Raw genomic sequence first — 9,761 nt, 5'->3', positions numbered from 1 at the left:
GCCAATCAAAACTTATGTATTTATTTACTACGTATTTATTTTTATAATTTTATTTCTTATTTAAAAATAGTCTAAATTTAACAATTATTTTATTTTATTTTTTCGGTTCTAAATCGTAACCGTAACCGTCTATACTATTTAAGTTCAATTGCTACAGTGTTCGATTAGGTTCGTATCGAACCGTGATCTTCCATACATATTAGTAACAATTGATTGGAGAATAAAAATAAATGAAATAGTTATTTTAAGGGCAAAATGTCAATTTAACATTACAAAGGAAAAAACTACCACTTTTAAAATAACTGAGGGGGAAAACTGCCACTTTAATAACACAGGGGGAAAAAATGCTATAAGCATATAACATAGGGGGAAAAAGTGTCATTTTCCCTAGTTCTTATTCTTTCTTTTTTATTCTCTCAATTTTGTAATGTATTCATGTTTATTCGAAGATATGTAAGGTGGTAAACCAACCTAGGTTACCTATAATTGACTGACTCGATCAAATTAACAAAATCAATAGATAGTTATCATTAAAGTCCTTGTAACTATTATTGGGTTACCCTATTCAAAAAATCTAATAAAAATATAGTTATTAATTTTAAGAGAAAATTACACTTTTTGTCCCTAAATTGTATGGTAATTGTAGAATTTGGCTCTAAGTGTTAGTCATATTCACTTTTCATCTCCAAGTTATCATTGACGTTGCACTTTTTGTCCCTTTACTAATAAAACAATAAGAACGAAATTTACAATTTTAGTATGTATAACTCAAGGACGAAAAGTGAGCAAAAGGATTATAATTACAACTGAAAATTGAAGTCTTGTAAGTTGTAACACGCATAGCGAATACATTTTTGAGCTAACTAATTTAAGATGCATATAAATATGCACTTGCTTAGCACATTTAAATGTAATAAATTGAGGGCTTTGATCTAAAAATATCATAAGAATTAAAAAGTCAAATGTAACTATTGAAGATTGAGAGTTTCAATATTAATTTCAATTATAAAAATAAAAATGATTTGGGTTGGATCGAATGGGAGAAAAAAGGATGGGGGCTACCTAAGCTTAAAGCATGTGCACTTGATACTAAGTCATTCTCTTCACTCCCCTTTTTGTGGCAATAAATTGTGCCTTTTTAAACTTTTCTCCACGTTATTTTTTTCTTTTTAAAAGCTTGAACTACAACTGGTGGACCACCAATAAATTAATTATTATTATTATTATAGGCCCTCTTTGTTTCTTTCTCTCTTATTATTATGTGTATTTTTCAATTAGTGTTTTAAAATTTATCAAAATATTATTTGATATTTTGGCGTATACCAATGTAAGATTATCAAATTTTTCGTAAAAGTAAATATTTCGATAATTCATAACTATGACCTGTGACAGAAATATTGGATTAATTTATGTAATAGCAATTTTAGATGGAAGCACTCTCACTAGATAGCACATTAAGCATAGTTTTTGAAACACAAAATTCTATTAATTGGCGTGATCCATGCTTCCCTTTGTTGCCATTTCCGTCAGAAATGAATTCTTGATTTGATCTAATCCCTTGGTGTGTTTCATTGCAATTTTAGTATCTTGGCGAAGTGCATCTTCAAAAACAGAACTAAATCCTTATTTCCCAAAATACAATGATAATATGAATAGGTTCTTATCTGTGTTGAATATATACTGGAAATTAGGTGTACCGTTACATCAATGTCGAATATATTGTATTTTTTTAAGGGAAAATGGCATCTTTAGTCCCTGAGTTATAGGGGTAGTGTAGACTCAGTCCCTGAGTTATGGTTGTATGCGAGTTTAGTCCCTCAGTTATTCGCAAAGTGGCGAGTTTAGTCCCTGGCCATTAAATTTGACGAAAAAATTTAAAAATATTCAAAATTTGAGGGGTAAAATAGGAAATTCACATTTTATTATTCTTCTTATATCAAAATCACTTTTACAACATTATTTTTCACTTCTTAGCCTAATTATTTTCAAGATTTTTCATTTTTAAAAGCATTTTAATAACTTTCAAATGACTTGTTAGGAACCTGACTCTCGTATAACACACTTAAAACTTAGCACAAATAAAGAAATGCATGATCATTGTATTTAGGTGTATGAAACACACTATCCTAACAAGTTTTTATCTTTTTACTAAGCAACAAATGTAATAAAATTAAAACTTTTGAGATTTTTTTACACACTATCCTATCTCAAAAGTTTTAATTTTATTACATTTGTTGCTTAGTAAAAAGATAAAAACTTGTTAGGATAGTGTGTTTCATACACCTAAATACAATGATCATGCATTTCTTTATTTGTGCTAAGTTTTAAGTGTGTTATACGAGAGTCAGGTTCCTAACAAGTCATTTGAAAGTTATTAAAATGCTTTTAAAAATGAAAAATCTTGAAAATAATTAGGCTAAGAAGTGAAAAATAATGTTGTAAAAGTGATTTTGATATAAGAAGAATAATAAAATGTGAATTTCCTATTTTACCCCTCAAATTTTGAATATTTTTAAATTTTTTCGTCAAATTTAATGGCCAGGGACTAAACTCGCCACTTTGCGAATAACTGAGGGACTAAACTCGCATACAACCATAACTCAGGGACTGAGTCTACACTACCCCTATAACTCAGGGACTAAAAATGCCATTTTCCCTTTTTTTAATACAAAAATATTCATAGTATATGTTAGGTGCCATCATCAGTGAAGAATTCATAACTCATTAAATTTAAAAATATTGCATGTGAAACAGGTAGAATTAAGTAAAAGAGTTATTACTTCACCAGTTACAGCCGGTCAGGCCTAGCATTGCTTGCAGGTTAATGTAACCAATTAATGTGAGTCCTTTGAATCAATTCCGTATTTATATAGTGTACACAATATTCAATGATTTTAAGTTATGTTGAGTAGATCTTATTCTTTTCTTTTTTCTTTTAATTTATTCATTAAATTATTTGATGCTTACAATGTTATTCTTCTCAACAGATCCAAGTTGCTGATTTGCTGCTGCCTGCTGGACAGCTTCTCCCATTCAAACTACTACTTTAAAAAATGTCAGAAATACTTCATGCAATAACAGTCTAACGGACTATAAAATAATAAATGCCATCACAAACAAATAAAAAAAATAAAAAATTCAACGCTCATATTTAAAAATATTAAATTTATCAAGTTGGAACCTTAACTAAGATATTCATGAGGTTGCCTTTTAAATCCCTCTCCCTCCCAAAAAAAAAAAAAAACCTTTAATAATAATTGATGGGATCGAATATTTTAAGATATTGAGTTAGGTGCATGGATCGATCTAAGGGAGCAACGTTTGCTTGGTAGAGTTAGGCAAATGTTAGGGGCCTAGTTAGCCGAGAAGATTGGCTCGGGTAAAGTAAAAGTTGTATTGTTTAGTGATGATAATACATATTCTGTACTCTGTAGTACCCGTATTTTTTTGACATTATTGCTAATTAGTTAGTTTTTTTTTTTGAATTCTATTGACTCTGTTAAAATGTAATAGCACAAAGAGCTAATGCGACCTCTCACTTGGGAGGGCCACAACTATGCCGCTTGATCACAATGTCTTTGGCTTTCCCCATAAGATATTGAAGAAATATTTATGATGTAAACACAGTTTTTTAGTATAATAATGGAACATTGAAATACTAATTTTTATATTTCTAGATATTTTTGCTTAAAATTAGATATTAACTAAAATTAAATAAAAAAGGCAAAAACTTGTGTGAGACCGTATCACCATGAGACGGGTCAGGTCGGGTCGGGTCAATATGCAAATGTAACACTTATATGGCAAATTATGCTGTGGACCCAAGTCCACCTTGCAAGGTGAACCTGGGTCCAAAACTACGTCGTTTTTATCTCCTTCTTCCTTCTTTTTTTTTTTTTTTAATTAGTAAACATATTGCTGAATATAGAATTGTCCAAAAATGTGTGAATGTAGAGGTTTCAAAATGTGAATGTAGAGTATAGGAATCGTGAATGTACAGTTATGATTGTGTGAATGTAGAGTTGCCCAGAAATGTGTGAATGTGAAGGTTTCAAATTGTGAATAGAGTATAGAAATCGTGAATGTAGAGTTATGCATGTGTAAATCTGTAATAGAGTTAAGAAGTTCTAGCAACTTGTAGCCCTGTAATGTGTGAATGTAAAGTTTTCAAGTTGTGAATATGGAGTATAGGACCTGTGAATATAGAGTTTTGAATGTGTGAATGCATAACAGTGGTAATATAGTTACTAAACATATAATCTTGTAATGTGTGAATGTGGAGTTTACAAAGTGTGAATGTAGAGTATCATATAATCATGTAATGTGTGAATGTAGAGCTTACAAAGTGTGAATGTAGAGTATAGTGTATGTGAATGTAGACCCAGGTCCACGGCATAACAATTGCACTTATATACACAAATGTCATACTTATATGCTCAAATGTAATACTAATCAGGAACAAAATTTTTGTTACTTATTAGGGCAAATGTAATACTTTTAAGGGAAAATACAATACTTTTACATTTCGATTTAAAAGTATTACATTTTTCCTCAAAAGTATTATATTTGCCCTTATAAGTGAGAGGCACTTGTCAACATTACTTATTATGAAAAATGTATTACTTTTTCTCTTATAAGTAACAAAAATTGTATTTTTGATTAGTGTTATATTTGAGCATATAAGTGTGAGATTTGCACATATAAGTATGGCATTTGCATGGTGCCTTGACCCGACCCGACCCGTCTCACGAATAAGGATCCGTGAGACGGTCTCACACAAGTGTGACCCAATAAAAAAGGCAAAAACTTGTGTGAGACCGTCTCACCATGAGACGGGTCGGGTCGGGTGGGGTCAAGATGCAAATGTAACACTTATATGCACAAATGCCATACTTATATGCTCAAATGTAATACTAATCAGGAATAAAATTTTTGTTACTTATTAGGATAAATGTAATACTTTTAAAGGAAAATACAATACTTTTACATTTCGATTTAAAAGTATTACATTTTTCCTCAAAAGTATTATATTTGCCCTTATAAGTGGGAGGCATTTGTCAACATTACTTATTTTGAAAAATGTATTACTTTTTCTCTTATAAGTAACAAAAATTGTATTTTTTATTAGTGTTATATTTGAGCATATAAGTGTGAGATTTGCACATATAAGTATGACATTTGCATGATGTTTTGACCCGGTCTGACCCGTCTCACGAATAAGGATCCGTGAGACGGTCTCACACAAGTGTGACCCAATAAAAAAAGGTGGATAAATTGAAAAAAAAATTGCTAAAATTTACAAATAATTGAAAATGTAGTACTCCGTATGAGGTATGGTGCCGACGTGCCGTAAAACATCATTGAGAAATTGTCGAATTCATCGTACGCTACGTTGTCTCCTAAAATAGCAAACAAGAATTTGAGAGGAATACTTCCAACACAAATTAAGGGGAAAATGTATCGTGGGGTTCGAATTCCACTTAAAAGATTCAAGGGTGTTTGATGATTTGGGTTGAATTATTTATGCGCACGTAAAGACTAAGATCTGATTAAATGATCAGTGAACTTATTGTGTGACTCGCGATTTATAGTGATTTTAAGAGCAGTGAACTTATTGTGTGACTCGCGATTTATAGTGATTTTAAGAGCAGGGTCGTGTGAAACTGTGAATTTAAAATTAGTCGGAAAAATACTTTCAACATTTTTTATTTGAGTACTATTTACTCTGTTATAATATAGTTAATTTTGATACACATTTTCACTGAAATTCAAATCTGAGACCTCTCATTTGAGAAACCACAACTATACCATTCGACACAATACCTTTAACAATTAAGGAAAAAGTGTCAAATAGGCCACTGAACTTATCGCTTTTGTGCAATTGGGCCATTGAACTTAAAAAGTGTGCAATTCAACCATCAAACAAGCAAAATTTGTGCAATTGGACCATTTTTACAAAAATTTTCTAGTAAAATCCAATTATATTAATAACATATATGTATTAAGAGTGACATTTTCTTCTACCATACTAGTTGGGAGTCAATATTGAAATGTTTTTAACTCAAATTGAATTAAATTTTGTTTGTAAAAATGGTCCAATTGCACAAATTTTGCTTGTTTGATGGTTGAATTGCACACTTTTTAAGTTTAATGGCCCAATTGCACAAAAGCGATAAGTTTAGTGGTTTATTTGACACTTTTTCCAACAATTAATAATGACTTAATTTAGCGTAAGTTTGAGAAAGAAAAAAAAAAAAGAAATTAATAATGGCGATAAATGGTGTTGAGATTTTGAGGTCACAGCGACGTGCAATCAATCAGCTTCTTCGATACCGTCTAATCTTTCGCTCTCTGGGAGACGGAGAGTTCCCTTTTTCTGTTTTTCATCCTCCAATTTCTTTTTCTCTTTCTTCTGCGGAAGAATACAGAAAAGTGGAAACTTCGACAGAGACAGAGACAGAGAAGAGGGAGGGACACTCTTTAAAAATTTGGTGTAACCACTCTCCGTCTCTTCTCTTCTCTCTCTGTTTTTCCGGTGTCGGTTTTTCTGTATCTATTCACTGCATACATTTTGGGTGGCCATCATTAGAATCAAATATTTCCAACATTTCCTGATCTGGGTGTTACACTTTTCTTTTCTTGATTTTTTTTGATGGCACTGTGCGGCCCCTCCCTGTTTCAACTCAATAAACCAAAAAAAATCCCATTTTTATTGACCCTTCTGCTTTCCTGTTCTTCCAACTGAATTTTACTGGTTGAGGAATGCATGAATGAAAGGTGTGATTTTTATGAGAAATGCCCTTGAGTGTTAGCTGATAGATGCTCTGATCTATCTATCCATTCATTCATTCCCCTTTTTGAATTAGCCAAGGGGGGGATAGAAGAGATTGAGTGGTGGTATTAGGTAATACTTCATTTGTGCATATTGGAAGATGGAAGAGAGAAATGGGCAGTCAGTGGGAGTGGGAATCTTTTGTAAAAAGTCCTCCTTGTCTTGTTTGTTCACACTTACTTCCATCTTCTGCTTCTTGTCTTGGTTTTCAATGTTGCAATCCTCTAATCAGCCCCTCTCTTCTATTGACCTTAGTATATCACCCAACTTTAACCCTCTGGCTGTAGTACATGATGATCAAACCTTGGTAAGGAATGGTTTGGATACTGGGATAGGAGTAGAATCTAGTTGTAAGCAGCAATTAAAGGTGTTTATGTATGATTTGCCCCCAGAATTTCACTTTGGGCTGCTGGGTTGGAACAAGCCTGTTGAGGGGCAGAAGAAGAGTGTATGGCCAGATATTAGAACTGAGGTCCCACCATATCCAGGAGGGTTGAATTTGCAGCACAGCATAGAGTATTGGTTGACATTGGATCTTTTGTATTCTGAATTTGCTGATTTGAGTGGCCAAAGAAGCGCCGTTCGAGTGCTGAATTCGAGCGATGCTGATGTAGTTTTTGTTCCATTCTTTTCGTCGGTGTGCTATAACCGGTTTTCTAGGCTGCAGCCACACCAGAAAATGAGCACAAATGCTTTACTGCAACAAAAATTGGTCACTTTCTTAACAGCTCAAGAGGAATGGAAGAGATCTGGGGGGAAAGATCATGTCATTCTCGCCCATCATCCTAATAGCTTATTAGATGCGCGAACGAAGCTTTGGCCTGCAATGTTCATTCTTTCTGATTTTGGAAGGTATCCTCCCAATATAGCAAACGTCGAGAAAGACATTGTTGCGCCTTACAAGCACGTTGTGAGGAACTATATCAATGACTCGTCTGACTTTGATAGCCGCCCAACTTTGCTGTATTTCCAAGGAGCTATATACAGAAAAGATGTGAGTTATCAGTACCCTTTTGTTCGTTATCTCCGATTTGATATGCTACTCTACTTAAAAAAGTTGACATATTTGATATTCATTGTTTGGATACAATATAGTAACTCTTAGGCTGACATGCTTATATTCCATGTTTTCCAAAATTTTGGTATTGTGACTATGATGATAGCAGTGGCTTGGTGTCATAATGGCTTTGTCTCTTTTGTAGCCATTAATAATGGCTTAGGACTAGAGTTTTTATTTTAAATTCAAAGATGATCACATTAGATATGAGGGAATGGATTGGAACCTTATAAAGGGCTCGAGTCAAGGATATATATATTTTCAGCCTAGAAAAGGATGAATGAAGTAAATTATTTCTTGCTTGAGCAAAGAGTGTTTCCGAAGAAAACCTACAACAACAGATTAAGTGTGCCCGGCTTGAGAAAATTAAGGAAAACTTGTGCTACATTGTTGTCAAAATCAAAGAAAATTATCTTCTAGCTAGAACCTGGATTTGTTGGATAGATTCATTGTCTTTTTTATTTTCCACTAGTAGTGAAATCTTTGGTTTCAAGAAATAGAGTTATGACACTGAAATTGGCGTTCATTAGCCAATCTGAATAGCAAGAGTGGAATGGATGAGTTTTGAAGGAAAAATCACCTAAAACGTGGCAAAATACACAACCCCAACAATAAGATTCTTGAAACCTTTCTTCCCATTTTCTTATGGTTATTGAAGAATTGCCTTCTTTCAGGGTGGATATGTGCGGCAAGAGTTATTCTACCTTCTAAAAGACGAGAAAGATGTACACTTCTCATTTGGAAGCATTCAAAATGATGGCATAAACCAAGCCGCGCTAGGGATGCAGGCCTCCAAGTTCTGCCTCAACATCGCGGGGGACACTCCCTCATCAAACCGCCTCTTTGATGCCATCGCGAGCCATTGCGTCCCCGTGATCATCAGCGACGAGATAGAGCTTCCATACGAAGACATACTCGACTACTCAGAGTTCTGCATTTTTGTTCGCACAGCAGACGCCCTCAAGGGCAAATTCCTCATAAACTTCATCAGAAGCATCGGAAAAGAAGAGTGGAGTAGGATGTGGATTAAGCTGAAAGAGGTTGAAAAACTGTTTGAGTATCAGTTTCCTTCAGAAGAGAAGGGTGCTGTCCAAATGATCTGGGAAGCCATTGCCAGGAAGCTCCCTGCTGCAAAAATGAAGATACACAGAAACTGGAGATTTTCTCCAACTAATGCCAGATCACAATGATCAGCTCATCTTGGTATTCTTCATGTATTATATTATTTATTACTTGGAACGTTGTTGGCATAGTGTACCTATTGTGCAAAATATATAATTCACACAAGTCACACAATCAAATAGCAGTGAATAAGATAACTTCTTTTTTTGGGGCGAACTAACTTAGGTTGTGTTTTTTTCGAACATTGGGATTGCAATCATAATGGAAAATATTTGGTAATTGGAATGGATTTTGTGAAAATATTTTGCATGTTTGGTAATAGGTTAGAATTGAAATGAATATCAATATTGTTGTTTTGTTATGTATTGCCCTATAATTAGAATAAAAGTTTTTAAAATTTAAAAATAAAAAATCAAGACAATTAATCCTAAGATGATGATATCCAGAGCACCAACAAAAAATTGAAATAAAAATCTAAAAGCACAATTGGAGGAAGGATAATGTTGAATTAATGGAGTGATACATGATTTAAATTAGGTAATGAGTTTTTTTTTTTTTTTTAATTATAAGGGTAATCAAATCTTATACATTGTTTTAAAAAACTTATCAACCAAACAATGTGTATGACTTTCCTTCTTATTCTTTATGTCTACCCCCATAAACCTAATATTACTAATTACTGAATTATTAGAATGTTCGACAACATGGCTGGACGCCTGGACCCGAGGGGGGTGGGGGGGGGGGGGGGGA

The 9,761-nt window shown here is 33.4% G+C and overlaps 1 protein-coding gene across 1 annotated transcript; it reads left to right on the top strand.

The window, feature by feature from the left end:
- The first annotated feature begins 6,317 nt into the window (after window positions 1-6,317).
- LOC115998168 (probable arabinosyltransferase ARAD1) lies at window positions 6,318-9,290 on the top strand. The gene is made up of 2 exons (XM_031237659.1): window positions 6,318-7,826; window positions 8,564-9,290. Exons 1-2 carry the CDS (start codon window positions 6,933-6,935, stop codon window positions 9,077-9,079), a joined length of 1,410 nt encoding a protein of 469 aa, XP_031093519.1. The 5' UTR covers window positions 6,318-6,932; the 3' UTR covers window positions 9,080-9,290.
- The last annotated feature ends 471 nt before the right edge of the window (window positions 9,291-9,761 follow it).

Source organism: Ipomoea triloba, chromosome 12 (assembly GCF_003576645.1).
Source record: "Ipomoea triloba cultivar NCNSP0323 chromosome 12, ASM357664v1".
NCBI lineage: Eukaryota > Viridiplantae > Streptophyta > Magnoliopsida > Solanales > Convolvulaceae > Ipomoea > Ipomoea triloba.
This window is presented reverse-complemented; position numbering and strand designations above follow the sequence as displayed.

What these genes read in the sequence shown, in the direction of transcription:
- LOC115998168 (XM_031237659.1), top strand. Translation starts at nt 6,933, where the DNA reads ATGGAAGAGAGAAATGGGCAGTCAGTGGGAGTGGGAATCTTTTGTAAA. An exon ending in GAGCTATATACAGAAAAGAT is followed by an intron (nt 7,827 to 8,563) that starts GTGAGTTATCAG and finishes GCCTTCTTTCAG; the next exon opens with GGTGGATATGTGCGGCAAGA.